General features: G+C 48.2%; 1 protein-coding gene across 2 annotated transcripts in view; it reads left to right on the top strand.

The window, feature by feature from the left end:
- Window positions 1-16433, top strand: part of camkk1a (calcium/calmodulin-dependent protein kinase kinase 1, alpha a) — a 271224-nt gene that overhangs the window by 214032 nt on the left and 40759 nt on the right. For both annotated transcript variants that reach the window (XM_070857382.1, XM_070857383.1), the window contains 3 exons: window positions 1737-1758; window positions 1851-1939; window positions 14990-15189. In XM_070857382.1, coding sequence (XP_070713483.1) covers window positions 1737-1758; window positions 1851-1939; window positions 14990-15189 — 311 coding nt within the window. The remainder of the gene's footprint in view (window positions 1-1736; window positions 1759-1850; window positions 1940-14989; window positions 15190-16433) is intronic.

Genomic DNA, 16433 nt, shown 5'->3' with positions numbered 1-16433 from the left:
CAGTTACCCATTTATCCGGGGTTCCTGACTGTTACGTATTTGCTTCATGGGTTTTTTGCTTAAGAATACATAGCAACACATTGCTGTTAAGAACTAGTTGGTTTATTAGCAAAGGTTGAACAATCACACTACACATTACCAGTCCATCCACCAGGCTCACACCCACCTGCCCCATCGTGGATCTCCCGAACCCAACTGGCTGGGGTTTTATTGAGTTTTGTGAAGCCATTCCCAACTTACCAGCTCTCCCAACCTGTGAGCATACTCACAGGTGCATGGATTACAGCGCTGAATTTTCCACTGACGTTACGGTGGCCAATTGGGCGTTTCCGTGAGGAAAGCTAGGGTGGGTAATTCTCAGAGTGTTGGATAAGACGGTGTAATGTACAGGTATTAGGATCCAAACCGTACTGTGTCACATCATGAAGTAATGAACAGGCAAACAACCAACAAGCACATTAGCAAGTAATGAACAGATATTGAACATGTTAATCAGTGAGAGTAATGAACCCATGTGTATGACTTGAACCAATGACCTTCTGACACAGGCAAGGGTGCCTCCAAGTGAGCTGCGGCTGATGCCTCATGTTAATATGATTGCTGTTTGCTTCTGTTTTCATTCTGCTTATGTGTTCAATACTTGTCGAATGTGCTCGATGTTTAACCAGCATTCGATACTTGTTAATATGCTCAATAATTGTTTGAGGGGCCAAAATTGAGCCCAGCCCCAAACGGGGTGCACTGACTGTTTTTAAAGTTTTCTCCGTCGCAATCCATGGGGCGCAATCCATGGGGAAATTCAGGAATGGAAGGTTTTTCCCAGTCGGGGCGGATGTTGTCATCAGCGGGCCGGAAGTGTGGGCGGGTCGGAATGGCCGTCGCTCCGAGTCACGCGCTGACGTGTCACAACATCCCTCCCCTTCAGTTAAAGGGAGGGCCGCTGCGAACTCTGCAAAGTTTTTAGTTAGGTCCACTGGTCCACCAGGGAGGGTTTTGGCCGGGCAAGCGGCTTGGCACCCGAGAGGCAAAATAACAAATAAAATATTGTCACTGGCAGCGCCACCTCCCCTTTAAGGGCGGACCTGCCACCCAGCCACAGACAGTTCCCCGCCGGGGAAAGCTGTCGGGGGCACCGACCGGCGGCGGCGCTCCCGCGGAGCAATACCACGTGCGTGGTACGGACAGGGGGTCGTCGTCTGTTGGTGTGGGGTCGGCCTATCCATTTGCCCCACCCCGGGCCGATGAGGCCTCTCCGCTGCATTCCTGCCCCTTAGAGGCACTTATGGAGGGGGCAGTTTCCGCCCCAAAGCGTTTATTACTTGCCAAAGTGTTTGGTTCCTGTTTATGGGATCATTGCTTGTTTCCATGTTTGATACTTGTTTTCGAGTTTGTTACTTGTGAACATGCTAATGTTATAAATATCACACTGTGTGATCACAACTCGAAAGGCCATGAAGCTGATGTTTAGCCGGTCAAGGGTGTTTGCAATGTGATTGCACTTTCAAATTTGGTGGGAGCGAGGAGGAAGCAGAAACAAGACAAGAAAAGTGTCCAAACAACTTCTAAAGGAACATCGAAACATCTGAAGAAGTAGATTAGGTTAAACTTTATAGAATAAAAGAAAAATTAAAGTTTAGAAGTTTAAGCTGGTTCCATTATTAGTCCAGAATCTAGTGCCATCTTCCTATTGGAATTTATATATTTATCTGTTCATTTTCTTTCTCTTGTGCTTTCAGTGTTTGAACTGTTGAGTAAAGGGTAAGTCCGGAATCGTTAGTAACTCTGCCATTTTCTAACGCTTGATGTGATTGCTGATCTAATTCTCCCATCGTGTCTTCTCCACTATTTAGCGCTGTGATGGAGGTACCGACTGACCGTCTGTTCTCGGAGGAACAGGCACGTTTCTACTTCAGAGATATCATCATGGGTATCGAATACTGTGAGTGTTAAACACCACGTTCCCATAGCAACTGCCTTATTACATGGTAACCACGTTTGATACTAATCTCCCAAGCAGTACCTTCTGATGTGGTTGCTATTTTATCCCTACAGTCATCTTGAATAGATTGTTTTGTGCTGAAACATTTGATGTCATCTTTAGCCATTACTGTCAACAATTAGCAAACAATTTGAAACCATGGTGACAGATTTGGGTCATTTAACTTATTACTTTGAAATGTTTTTCGAGAAAACTTTTTTCTGCCCTTGAGTCATTCAGCATTTCTGGAATTTTCACAGTTCAAAAGAAGTGACGGCTGGTTTGAATTCACAGGCTAATGTTTAGTACATTCTATTTAATACCCAGTAGGTTCTGTGGAAAAATGGGAACAGTGGGCTGAATGGCCTCCAGCGTCTGTACTTACCCTTGTGATTGGGAGAATCCCTTGTTTCATATTCATAAAATGAGCGGGCGATCTCCCGGGTCATTATACACACGGAGTCAGGACTGAGTGTAATCCTCAGGTGACAGAGGGTTAGAGAGCTGGTATCATTAGAACAAGGCACTTCAATCCCAATATTAATCTCACACATTCTGCCCTTATTTTTATATTCCATTATAATTTATACTCCTCTGCCCATTTATAATGGAAACTGCTGCAGCGCCTCCACAGGGGAGGAGAATGTAATTACAACATGACGAGGTTATATAGGCAATTTCCATTATAAATGTGGACATAAGAATTTCAAGTCGGAAAAGTTGACCAAGTGTGTGTAGAAAGTAGACTTGGTATATATTAGAGATGTTGCATGTTCCAATATAAACATATTGAGCTTAGTAACACCACACAAATCTGGACAATGAGGTCAGAGCATTCTTCCATAACAGCTTGTATTTATATAGCGCATCTAACGTATTAAAATGTCCCAAGGCGCTTCACAGGAGCGGTTTCAGACAGAATTTGACACCGAGCCAATTAAGGAGATATTAGGATAAGTGACCAAAAGCTTGGTCAAAGAGGTAGGTGTTAAGGAACAACTTAAAGGAGGAGAGAGATAGAGAAGCGAAGAGGTTTAGGGAGGGAGTTCCAGAGCTTAGGGCCCAGGTAACTGAAGGCATGGCCGCCAATGGTGGAGCAATTAAAATCGGGCATGTGCAACAGGCCAGAATTGAAGGAGCGCAGAGAGGGTTGCAGGGCTGGAGAGGTTACAGAGATAGGGAGGGCTGAGGCCATGGAGGGATTTGAACACGAGGAGGCGTTGGTGGACCGGAAGCCAATGTAGGCTGGTGAGCACAGCGGTCAGCAGAACTTGACACGAGTTAAGGTATGGGCAGCATTGTTTTGGAAGGGATCAAGATTATAGCAACACAGAACAGAAGGAGGCCATTTCGACCCATCGTGTCCACGCCGGCCGACAAAGAGCCGCACGGCCCTCGGTCAGCAGGCCTGAAGGTTACATATAAACCAATGAACAATGGTGGACAGGTAAAGAGTGAAGGGTGCAAGGTGGGAGGCCAGCCAGGAGGCATTGAAATAGTCGAGTGTAGAGGTCTAGAGGTAACAAAGGTATCAATGAGGGTTTCAGCAGCAGATGGGCTGAGGCAGGAGTGGAGACGGGTGATGTTACGGAGGTGGAAGTAAGTGGTCTTGGTGATGACATTCAAACTCCTCCGCTCATGATATCAGGATGAGTGAGTTCACTCCATTGAGTAAATGCAACCTGTGCACACATCTGCCGCAGGAGGTTCTATTTCACTATGGAATGGGTGCTTTCCTAGAGTGTGCTGCACGGGCATTACAGATACTGTTTTATGATCCGACCTTTATTCTGACAGTCTCCGATGACCCCTCACATTGTTTCCAGATGTCTGTCTCCTGATTTCTTGTGACAGCTTTAGATGAGATGCATTGTAAGTCACTTCCTTTCAGCCTGTGACATGTGAGGGGTATATTTTATGACCCCTGTGCTCACCAACCTACATTGGCTCCCGGTTCATCAACACCTCATATTTAAAATTCTCCTCCTTGTGTTCAAAGTCCCCCATGGCCTCAGCCCTCCCCATCTCTGTAACCTCATCCAGCCCTACAACCCTCCAAGATCCAATGTACAGCAGGCACCGCAAAGCACTGGAGAAGTACCAATGTTGCCTCCGCAAAATCCTGCAAATCCATTGGCAGGATAGATGCACCAACGTCAGTGTTCTCTCTCAGGCCAATATCCCCAGCATCAAACCATTGACCACGCTTAATCAGCTCCGATGGACGGGCCACATTGTCCACATGCCCGATACTAGACTCCCGAAACAAGCACTCTACTCCGAGCTCCAACACGGCAAGCGAGCCTCCGGTGGGCAGAGAAAACACTTCAAAGACACTCACAAAGCCTCCTTGAAAAAATGTAACATCCCCACTGACTCTTGGGAATCCCTGGCCCAAGACCGCTCAAAGTGGAGGAGGAGCATCCGAGAAGGCACCGAACACCTCGAGTCTCTTCTCCGGGAGCACGCGGAAGCCAAGTACAGACAGCGGAAGGAGTGTACGACAACCCAAGCACCCCACTCACCCGTCCCTCCAATCACCATCTGCCCCACCTGTGACAGATCCCACATTGGTCTCATCAGCCACCTTAGAACTCATGTTAGTGTGGAAGCAAGTTATCCTCGACTCCAGGGTCTGCCTGAGAATTATGAATTTGCGATCCCAGGTGTGGACGTTTGACCCCAGAAACGGCTATTGGGAATTTGGGATGGTGTATCCCGTGATGCACCCTATATCTCGGGAATTTCCTCGGGCCGGGGGTGGGGAGGTTTGTTCCATCGAGCTGTAACTTCAGCGGAAGATCAACGTAAACGTGGTTTGTGCCGAAGCTATGGCGAGCGATCAGCATAACCCCAGAGGAAAGTCATGGTGATATCGGCCCACCGCACTCGCTGGTCAGACTGGACAGCGGTGTCTCGGTTCACCAAACCCAGGGGACATGGCAGCACCTGGGAATGGCTAAGTGAGAACATCGTGAAACTCGGCACTCCTGATTTACCCACGGTTGCCTCACACGTGGACTAAAATCGGCAGGACAGGGCTGCTGCCCATAGCTCGTCGTACCCTCCCAAAGTGGGTGCTGCACCAATCTCACGGTCCTGCAGCCTGATATTTAGGTCCGTTTATCTTCATCATCATCATCATCATCATAGGCAGTTCCTCGTATCGAGGATGACTTGCTTCCAAGCTGAAAAAGGATGAGTTCACAGGTGTTTCAATGAAGGACCTAATATTCCGGATCCCGAACTACATCCTGAAGGGTGGAAGATGCCTGTGCGTGGATTTTATTAACGTGGGGTGGCCGTTGCACACCAGGCACCACACGGACTTGACAGAGCTAGGTCTTGGTCCAGTGGCAAGGGTTAACCAGATCGACTGGAGACCTGCTCTGCTGCACGGACCTAGTGCACACACATATCGCAGTGTGGGCTGGCCCATGCTGCCCCTGGGCCCTCGCCTCTTCTGGGCCCCGAACTCACGCCTCTCCTGGGACCCTATCACGTCCCTCTACAATCTCTTGCCGCTCCTTCGCCCCGACCTCGCCGCTCCTGCTGTATCTGCCCGCACTGCAGTCAGCCGTCGCCCTCCTGCAGCAGCACACACTGCTCCCTGCAGTGGTATGCCACTGCACGCTGCTCCCTCTAATGGCCCCGGCCTACTGATGATCTTGCAGTTCAGGACCGTGCCGATTTCTGGGCCAGGCCGCCGCACATTGCTCCCTCTAATGGCTCCGGCCTGGTGATATCCAGGCCCGTTTATCTTATGAAGGCTTTGTCCCCACTCGCTCTCTGTGATGTTCTGCACTGCACGCTGCAATCAGCTGTTTGTCTTGTTGTTTTCCATCTTCAGAAGCTTTGGTGATGAAACCTTCAGTGTGAGCTGTCGAATGTGTAAAATGGGTCTATAAAAAAATCCAGTAATGCTGGAGAATGCAAGTAGGGCCATTGAGGGCCATCCCGTCTCACATTCCAGTGACTGCTTGTTCCTGTCTGACCACCAGTGATGTGCTCACCAATCACTGAGGGAGCTCCTCACTCCCTGCTGTAAGTCACCAGACTCAGCACTGAAAACTACTGGTATATTTTAAACCATTATCAATGTGCTGTTGTACAAAAAGCAACATATTGTGCACCAATTCAGAAATAAAAACAGAAAATGCTGGAAATACTCATCAAGTCAGGCAGTGTCTGTGGAGAAAGGAAAAAAGTTGGTCTGAAACGTTAACTCTGTTTCTCTCTCCACAGATGCTGCCTGACTTGCTGAGTAGTTCCAGCAGTTTTTGTTTTTATTTCAATGTGTAATATTTTTTGGTGTAGGGGTTCTCTGTAGCACTTTTTACAACGTCCCAAAGTGTTTCACAGCCAATGGAGACACCGTTGTAATGTAGGAAATGTAGCAGCCAGTTTATGCATAACAAGGTCCCACAAACAGCAAATAATCTGTTTTTGTTATGTTGATTGAGGGATAAATATTGGCCAGGATACCAGGATAACTCCCCTGTTCTTTCTCGAAATAGTGTCAAGGGATCTTTTAAGTCCACCTGAGAGAGCAGGTTTAACGTCTCATCTGAGAGACGGCACCTCCAACAGTGCAACACTCCTTCAGCACTGCACTGATCTCTGGATTATGGGCACAAATCTCTGGAGTGGGACTTGAACCCACAACCTTCTGACTCAGAGGTGGAAGTGCAGCCCACTGAGCCATTGGTTGACACCAAATTCTGCTGTGTTCTCTCTCTTCCAGAGTCTTATTCAACTCTTTCAATATTGCGTCCGGGTCTCTTCTTCTTATGCCCCTTTTCTCGGACAGAACCACTTCAGGTTGAAGCAGCTTCATAATATGCTGAGCTGTTACTGCTGTAATCCACCCAGCCACCCCCCGGGGCAGGTTTTATAGCTTGACCCATCAACAGCACTGAATAGCTGCCTGCCCGATGGTGACCGGGTCAACAGTCACCATCCCTTCCTCAGTGGCCGGGAACAGGCCAGTGACGCACATCGGGCAGTGCTCCGCCTGTACAACAACAACTTGTATTTATATAGCGCCCTTAATGTAGTGAAACGTCCCAAGGCGCTTCACAGCAGTATTATGATAAAAATTTGACACCGAGCCGCATAAGTAGAAGTTAGCGCAGGTGACCAAAAGCTTGGTCAAAGAGGTAGGTTTTAAGGAGCGTCTTGAAGGAGGAAAGAGAGGCAGAGGGGTTTAGGGAGGGAATTCCAGAGCTTGGGGCCCAGGCAACAGAAGGCACAGCCACCCATGGTTGAACGATTAAAATCAGGGATGTTCAAGAGGGCAGAAGCTAAGGTCCAAGAGTGCCTGCCATCAGAGAATACTTTCCATGCAATGCCCGAATCTGGTCTTTACATCAGCCAATCAGGGTACTGCTGCCTTCTGAGCAGCGGGCAAGCCTTGAACCCCGGGGCAAGTATGAGTCGGTGTTCCTCTGGGAACATAGGACCAGGAGGTGGCCATCGGAACAGAATAGGTGCAAGAATAGGCCATATGGCCCATTGTGCTTTTTCTAACATCCAACTCGATCATGGCTGATCGGGATCCTAACTCCATGTGCCCACCTTGGTTCCATGTCGCTCAATACCCTTCACTTCTATTAGAGGCAAATTCTGAAATTGATCTTTATATTTCACCGGTACAGTGATACGACCTACCACAGGAATTTTCTTTCCCGAGTAGCCTCGCAGCTCGAGCTTGGATTTCTCCAGTTGGAAATTACGCAATTTGTCGCGATATAGTGACTCTGGTACTACATTCACGGATGCACCCGTGTCAATTTCCATTGGTATCTTGAATCCCACAACATCTATGTGGATTTTGATGCTTTTCGAATTGCTGTCCATTAACCTCGAACATTACGGAGACATGGCTCCAGGGTGACCAAGGCTGGGAACTCAACATCCAAGGGTGTTCAGCATTTAGGAAGGATAGACAGAAAGGAAAAGGAGGCGGGGTGGCATTGCTGGTTAAAGAGGAAATCAATGCAATAGTAAGGAAGGACATTAGCCTGGATGATGTGGAATCGGTATGGGTGGAGCTGCGGAATACCAAAGGGAGGAAAACGCTAGTGGGAGTTGTGTACAGACCACCAAGTAGTAGTAGTGAGGTTGGGGACAGCATCAAACAAGAAATAAGGGATGTGTGCAATAAAGGTACAGCAGTAATCATGGGCGACTTTAATCTACATATAGATTGGGCTAACCAAACTGGTAGCAATGCGGTGGAGGAGGATTTCCTGGATTGTATTAGGGATGGTTTTCTTGACCAATATGTCGAGGAATCAACCAGGGAGCTGACCATCCCAGAGTGGGTGATGTGTAATGAGAAGGAACTAATTAGCAATCTTGTTGTGCGAGGCCCTTTGAGGAAAAGTGACCATAATATGGTAGAATTCCTTATTAAGATGGAGGGTGACAAAGTTAATTCGGAAACTAGGGTCCTGAACTTAAGGAAAGGTAACTTCGACGGTATGAGGTGTGAATTGGCTAGAATAGACTGGCAGAGGATACTTAAAGGGTTGACGGTGGATAAGCAATGGCAAACATTTAAAGATCACATGGATGAACTTCAGCAATTGTACATCCCTGTCTGGAGTAAAAATAAAACAGGGAAGGTGGCTCAACCGTGGCTAACAAGAGAAATTAAGGATCGTGTTAAAACCAAGGAAGAGACATATAAATTGGCTAGAAAAAGCAACAAACCTGAGGACTGGGAGAAATTTAGAATTCAACAGAGGAGGACTAAGGGTTTAATTAAGAAGGGGAAAAGAGAGTACGAGAGGAAGCTTGCAGGGAACATAAAAACTGACTACAAAAGCTTCTATAAATATGTGAACAGAAAAAGATAAGTAAAGACAAACGTAGGTCCCTTGCAGTCAGATTCAGGTGAATTTATAATGGGGAACAAAGAAATGGCAGACCAATTGAACCAATACTTCGGTTCTGTCTTCACAAAGGAAGATACAAATAACCTTCCGAATGTACTAGGGGACAGTGGGTCTAGTGAGAATGAGGAACTGAAAGATATCCTTATTAGGCGGGAAATTGTGTTAGGGAAATTGATGGGATTAAAGGCCGATAAATCCCCGGGTCCTGATAGTCTGCATCCCAGAGTACTTAAGGAAGTGGCCCTAGAAATAGTGGATGCACCGGTGATCATTTTCCAACAATCTATCGATTCTGGATCAGTTCCTATGGACTGGAGGGTAGCTAATGTAACGACACTTTTAAAAAAAGGAGGGAGAGAGAAAACGGGTAATTATAGATCGGTTAGCCTGACATCAATAGTGGGGAAAATGTTGGAATCGATCATGAAGGATGAAATAGCAGTCCATTTGGAAAGCAGTGACAGGATCGGACCGAGTCAGCATGGATTCATGAAAGGGAAATCATGCTTGAAGAATCTTCTGGAATTTTTTGAGGATGTAACTAGCAGAGTGGACAAGGGAGAACCAGTGAATGTGGTGTATTTGGACTTTCAAAAGACTTTTGACAAGGTCCCACACAAGAAATTGGTGTACAAAATAAAAGCGCATGATATTGGGGGTAATGTACTGGCGTGGATAGAGAACTGGTTGGCAGACAGGAAGCAGAGAGTCAGGATAAACAGGTCCTTTTCAGAATGGCAGGCAGTGACTAGTGGAGTGCCGCAGGGCTCAGTGCTGGGACCCCAGTTCTTTACAATATACATTAACGATTTGGATGAAGGAATAGAGTATAATAGCTCCAAGTTTGTGGATGACACTAAACTGGGTGGCGGTGTGAGCTGTGAGGAGGACGCTAAGAGGCTGCAGGGTGATTTGGACAGATTAGGTGAGTGGGCAAATACATGGCAGATGCAGTATAATGTGGATAAATGTGAGGTTATCCATTTTGGGAGCAAAAACACGAAGGCAGAATATTATCTAAATGGCGGCAGACTAGAAAAAGGGGAGGTGCAACGAGACCTGGGTGTTATGGTTCATAAGTCACTGAAAGTGGGCATGCAGGTAGAGCAGGCGGTAAAGGAGTCAAGTGGTATGTTGGCCTTCATAGCTCGGGGGTTTGAATATAGGAGCAGGGAGGTCTTACTGCAGTTGTACAGGGCCTTAGTGAGGCCCCATCTGGAATATTGTGTTCAGTTTTGGTCTCCTAGTCTCAGGAAGGACGTTCTTGCTATTGAGGGAGTGCAGCGAAGGTTCACCAGACTGATTCCAGGGATGGCTGGGCTGTCATATGAGGAGAGACTGGATCAACTGGGCCTTTATTCACTGGCGTTTAGAAGGATGTGAGGGGATCTCATAGAAACATATAAGATTCTGACGGGACTGGGCAGGTTAGATGCGGGAAGAATGTTCTCGATGTTGGGGAAGTCCAGAACCAGGGACATCGTCTTAGGATAAGGGGTCAGCCATTTAGGACTGAGATGAGGAGAAACTTCTTCACTCAGAGAGTTGTTTACCTGTGGAATTCCCTGCCGCAGAGTGCTGTTTATGCCAGTTCATTGGATATATTCAAGAGGGAGTTAGATATGGCCCTTACGGTGAAGGGGATCAAGGGATATGGAGAGAAAAGCAGGAAAGGGGTCCTGAAGGAATGATCAGCCATGATCTTATTGAATGGCGGTGCAGGCTCGAAGGGCCGAATGGCCTACTCCTGCACCTATTTTCTATGTTTCCTGATGATGTGTAACTTTAACATCTCCTCGTCCTGTTGTTGTTCAGCCATGCTATGTAGTCTCTTGGGATTTCTACTCATAGCTTTGAACGATGGGCTCATAGCTTTATAAACTGGTTTACCCTTCAGTCGGCATGCCTTCGCAAGATGCCCAGTCTTCCTGCAGAAGAAACACTCTGCCCTCATGTATGGACAACTTTGAGCAATGTGTTGTCCCAGACACCTATTGCACAACTTCGACGCTCTGTTAGAATTTCCAGTTTCTGAGACTTTGGGCCCCCATCGTCTTTTACTTTGAACCTGCAGGTGATTTACCTCGGTTGACTAACGACCGTAATCATTATTTAATTCTCGGGAATATTGTTCGGCCATGCCCATTGACCTCGCTGTCAAACAAGCAATCTCAAAAGTCAAGCCATCCGTCGTCAATAATTTCCTTCCGATCGCATCATTTTTCACCCCACAGACAAAACGATCCTGTAATGCGTGGTTTTGAAAGTTATCAAAATTACAGTGCATCGATAGCTTTTTTAATGCTACGATGTAATCACTGATACTCTCATCAGCCTTTTGATTCCGAATCCCGAAACGTTAGCTTTCAGCAATTTCTAACGGTTTGGGGTTATAGTGCTGCTCCAGCTTCGTTAAAATCTCTTTAAGCATTGTGTCCTTTGGCTGGTCAGGCACCAGCAGATTTACAAGGGTTTCATATAATGCCGGACCTGCCTCCGATAAGAAGATCGCTTTCTTACGTTCCAACACAGCCCGGTTCTGGATTGCAGTGTCTGGACCTTCGATTATGTTATTTGCAGTGAAATACATTTCTAGCCGATCCACATACGCTTTAAAACGTTCCCGGTCATGTCTATATTCCCCCAAATATCCGATTACACCTGCCATTTTAATCTCTAGCTGTTCTCACCGTGTGCTGTATTTTACCTCGGATTTTTGTAGCTTTTTTTCCAAAGACAGAAACTTCCAAAGTCTCTCTGTCGGCTGGCTGAATCCTTCACCAACAAAATTTAAGCTTCAAATCATCCGAAAAATCCCATCTCCATCGCCAAATGCGATATCTTCACAGAGCACAGCACACACAGCTTCCTAACATGGCAGGCAGCTCTCTCAGAAGTCTCCGGAAATCTGCCTGGTTCTGTTTATTATTAACCCTGCACTTGCAGTACACAATACGTCCACATTCACAGTGTGGAGCTACAAACATTACAAGCTTACAGACATTACAGTGCCATCGTTTTATATCGGGTCATCATAGGCGGTCCCTCGAACGAGGATGACTTGCTTCCACAAGAGTTCACAGATGTTTCAATGAAGGACCCGATGTTCCAGTCCTGAACTCCAGTTGAAGGGATGGAAGATGCCTGTGCGTGGATTTTTTTAACGTGGGGTGGCCGTTGCACACCAGCCACCACACGGGCTTGACAGAGCTAGGTCTTGGTCCAGTGGCAAGGATTAACCAGGACAACTGGAGACCTGCTCTGCTGCACGGATCTAGTGCGCACATATATCACAGTGTGGGCCGCTCTCTGCTGCCCCTGGGCCCTCGGCTCTTCTGGGCCCTGTACCCTCAATCGTCGCACCTCCGCCACGATGTTCCAGGGGCCCGGCGCTCCAGCTCTATTTATAGCCCTGACCTGCGGTGGTGTTCTCACACAGGTCGGGGCGGCCAATGATGTCGGGTACAATGCAATTGAAGGTCAGCAATCGTTTATCTCAATCACAAAGATTCACCTTTCACATAGCGATGCTTTCAATCACAATTCATAAACTTGATTGTCAATCACGATTCAGTATACTCGATTGTCAATCAGTCGGAACACAGGATTGTTCTGGTGCAAGCACTTTCTCAACCGTATTTATGAACAAAGAGACATTGGGCTTTGCTGATTTTGGGGCGGTAAGGTTTGTGCCCGGGAACAGTTTGCGCCTCAGTGGGTGGGTTTGAGCAGCTGGGCCCTGAGTGTGGGGCGCAGCGCTAAGGGAGGCTACAGAGCCGGGCCGGGAGCACTCCGAGAGACGCCTGGGAAGGGAAAAAAACTTGAAAAAACCCCACAAAAACATTCCCCAAGCATTGCCCACCCCACCACATCATAAACTGATTCCCGGGATGGCAGGACTGACAGATGAGGAGAGACTGGATCGACTGGGCCTGTATTCACTGGAGTTTAGAAGGGTGAGAGGGGATCTCATAGAAACATATAAGATTCTGATGGAACTGGACAGGTTAGATGCGGGTAGATTGTTCCCGATGTTGGGGAAGTCCAGAACCAGGGGACACAGTCTAAGGATAAGGGGTAGGCCATTTAGGACTGAGATGAGGAGAAACTTCTTCACTCAGAGAGTTGTTAACCTGTGGAATTCCCTACCGCAGAGAGTTGTTGAGGCCAGTTCATTAGATATATTCAAAAGGGAGTTAGATGTGGCCCTTACGGCTAAAGGGATCAAGGGGTATGGAGAGAAAGCAAGACTGGGATACTGAAGTTGGATGATCAGCCATGATCATATTGAATGATGGTGCAGGCTCGAAGGGTCAAATGGCCTACTCCTGCACCTATTTTCTATGTTTCTAAATCGGAAAAAAAAATTAAAAGCAAAAGCAATCGCACTTACCTTCGGAGTCCATTGCTTATCTCTCCGCCGGCGCTATCGGTTCCTGCCCGCTTTCCCAGGCGCTCCCAGCGGGGCGCGCTACAGGGCAGGAGGCAAAAATCGTGCCGATGTCGCAACTGCTCTTCCGGCCGGTGCTGCTGCACCCCGCCACTAACCCAGTGCCGGAAACCTCCGCGGGGCGCTGGAGGCTGACCGCCCACCCAGGTGGCCTCACGGTCGCCATTGCTGCCGCTCCGGGGTGAGAAACGGAGCACGCATCACTGGAAAATCCGCCCCATTGACTCTTCTCATTTCTGAAACAGAGGCAGATTTCTACCCTGCTGCAGGATTGGCACAGAGACAATGGGCCGAATGTCCTCCTTTTCTATCTGAAATGCCTAACTTACTACAAAGACACAATAAGATGATTTTTTTCCCCACAGGGCAGTAGACAGATTGCGTTTTTTTATAACACCCACCGCCCAGGGGTCCCGTGCGGTCCATCCAACTCGATTGTTCAACAATCCTCAAATTGGGCGGGGACCTTCATTGAATATTGAGATCAGGATCCGAGGCTGGATGTCAGATCCCCAGTGGTCGGAGCGTGAGTCTCACATACCCCGCTCAGTGGTGCCGGGCGTAGAGAGGCCAAACCAGGGGTCCTGCAGCAAGATGGGAAAAGACCTCAGTGACAGCTCTTTCTTGGTAGATGCAGGGAAGATGTTTCCCCTGGCTGGGGAGTCTAGAACCAGGGGTCACAGTCTTAGAATAAGGGGTCGGCCATTTAGGACTGAGATGAGGAGAAACCTCTTCACTCAGAGGGTGGTGAATCTCTGAAATTCTCTACCCCAGAGGGCTGTGGAGGCTCAGTCTTTGAGTATATTCAAGACAGAGATCGATAGATTTTTGGATATTAAGGGAATCACGGGATATGGGGATAGTGCAGGAAAGTGGAGTGGAAGTAGAAGATCAGCCATGATCTCATCGAGTGGTGGAGCAGGCTCGAGGGGCCGAATGGCCTACTCCTGCTCCTAATTCTTATGTTATGTTCTTGTGGGGTCAGGAGGAGTCAGGGATATGCCCCCCTCCCCCGCTCAGTGACCACTCGTAGGCTGCCCTACAAATTCAACGGGGGCCTGAGGGAGAACATGGTTCAGGCCTCTCTCTGAAGCCATTGCTCTGCTGCCACCCACCCACCTGGTGGGAGCTGTAGCTGGAAATCATCATCATCATAGGCAGTGCCTCGAAACGAGGATGACTTGCTTCCACGTCGAAAGCGGATGGGTTCACAGGTGATTCAATGATATTCCGGATCCCGAACTACATGTTGAAAGGTGGAAGATGCCTGTGCATGGATTATTTGAACATGTGGAGGCCGTTGCACACCAGCCACCACACGGGCTTGACAGAGCTAGGTCTTGGTCCAGTGGCAAGGGTTAACCAGGACGACTGGAGACCTGCTCTGCTGCACGGACCTAGTGCGCACACATATCGCAGTGTGGGCTGGCCCGTGCTGCCCCGGGCCTTCGACTCTTCTGGGCCCCAAACTCTCGCCTCTCCTGGGCCCCGATCACATCCCTCTACGAACTCTCGCCGTTCCTTCGTCCCGACCTCGCCACGAGGTCAGAACGAAGGAGCGGCAAGAGTACGTAGCTGGAAATAGGCCTCAAATTGTTCTATATTCTGGTATAGCTGGGTTACCAAAATAACTTTGCTTTATCTTTCCAATTCCCGCAGTACACTACCAGAAGATCATCCACCGAGATGTCAAACCTTCAAACCTGCTCCTGGGAGACGACGGGCACATTAAGATCGCCGACTTTGGAGTCAGCAACCAGTTTGAAGGCAGCGATGCCTTGCTGTCCAGCACGGCTGGAACCCCAGCATTCATGGCACCAGAGACGCTCTCCGAGAGCAGGAAGTGCTTTCATGGGAAGGTAGGCAGACAATGGCCTGTGTCTCATAACTCCACCACTGAAGGGAAGAAGGTTTCTGAGTCAGGACACCCTGGCTTGGGGTCTTCCACGTCAGCACTCCCACGCTTGTTTTCACTCATTCGCTTTAAGTGTTCCCCTTCATCCAGCACCCCAGTGCCTTCGTTCCTGAGGGTGACACCGTCTATCGGATATGACGTTAAACCGAGGCCCCGTCTGCTCACTTAGGTGGGCATAAAAGATCCTATTTTGAAGAAGAGCAAGAGAGTTATTCCCAGTGTCATGGCTAAAAACAGAATATCTGATCATTATCACATTGCTGTTTGTGGGAGCTTGCTGTGCGCAAATTGGCTGCTGCGTTTCCCACATTACAACAGTGACTACACTCCAAAAGTACTTAATTGGCTGTAACGTGCTTTGGGACATCCTGTGGTCGTGAAAGGCGCTATATAACTGCAAGTCCATCTCCTTTAAGACGCTCTTTAAAATCTACCTTTTTGACTAAGCTTTTGGTCCTCTGTCCTAATAATTCTTTATGTGGCTGGCTATCAAATTTGGTCTGATAACACTCATGTGAAGTGATTTTGGATGTTTACTGTGTTAAAGGCGCTATATAAATGTAGGCTGTTGTCTGGTCTAAAATGGCTGGGTTCCCTGCTTCACTCTGTCCTCCGATGGTGCCTAAATCCTGGGCCCAGGGTGTTAATATTCAGGGAGGTCAACCTCAGCCTGTACAGAGGTGCCTGCCCTGCTTTACCAGTGGATAATCGGAATACCATCTCCCTCTCCGATGGAGGTACTCAAGGCCCTTGAGGGCCAAATATGAGGATAGGAAATGTCTTACTGCCCTACAGGGGAATGAGAGCCTGTCTCCTGAGGTGGGAGCTCTCTCTGGGCTCTCTGACATAGGGTGGGGGTGGGATCATGGTGCACCGTGCGGGGGGAGTGTTTGACACACCGTCAAATTGTTCGAACCAAAAGCATTGCATTGGAGCCTCAGCTCGGCCCCTCAGCTCCTGATCAAGCAAGCAGCAGTTGGGCCCCAGGAGTGAGGGAGATGTGGGCAAGGGTTCGGGGCTATAGTGGTTGGGAAACGAGGGGAGGGTGAGCGGAAGTTGTACCTTGCTTTTTGAGTTGAGAGCTCTTTGGGGCTCACAGGTTTTTATCAATCCGTTGATCAGCTTTTTCCTGTCGTTTGTCGTTTGCCATGTGTGCGAAAGTGACGACTGATTTGGCTGAAGCATTCA

This window comes from Pristiophorus japonicus, chromosome 16 (genome assembly GCF_044704955.1).
Source record: "Pristiophorus japonicus isolate sPriJap1 chromosome 16, sPriJap1.hap1, whole genome shotgun sequence".
NCBI classification, from domain to species: Eukaryota; Metazoa; Chordata; class Chondrichthyes; family Pristiophoridae; genus Pristiophorus; species Pristiophorus japonicus.
Note: the sequence above shows the minus strand (reverse complement) of the source record. Positions and strands in the feature narration are given on the sequence as shown.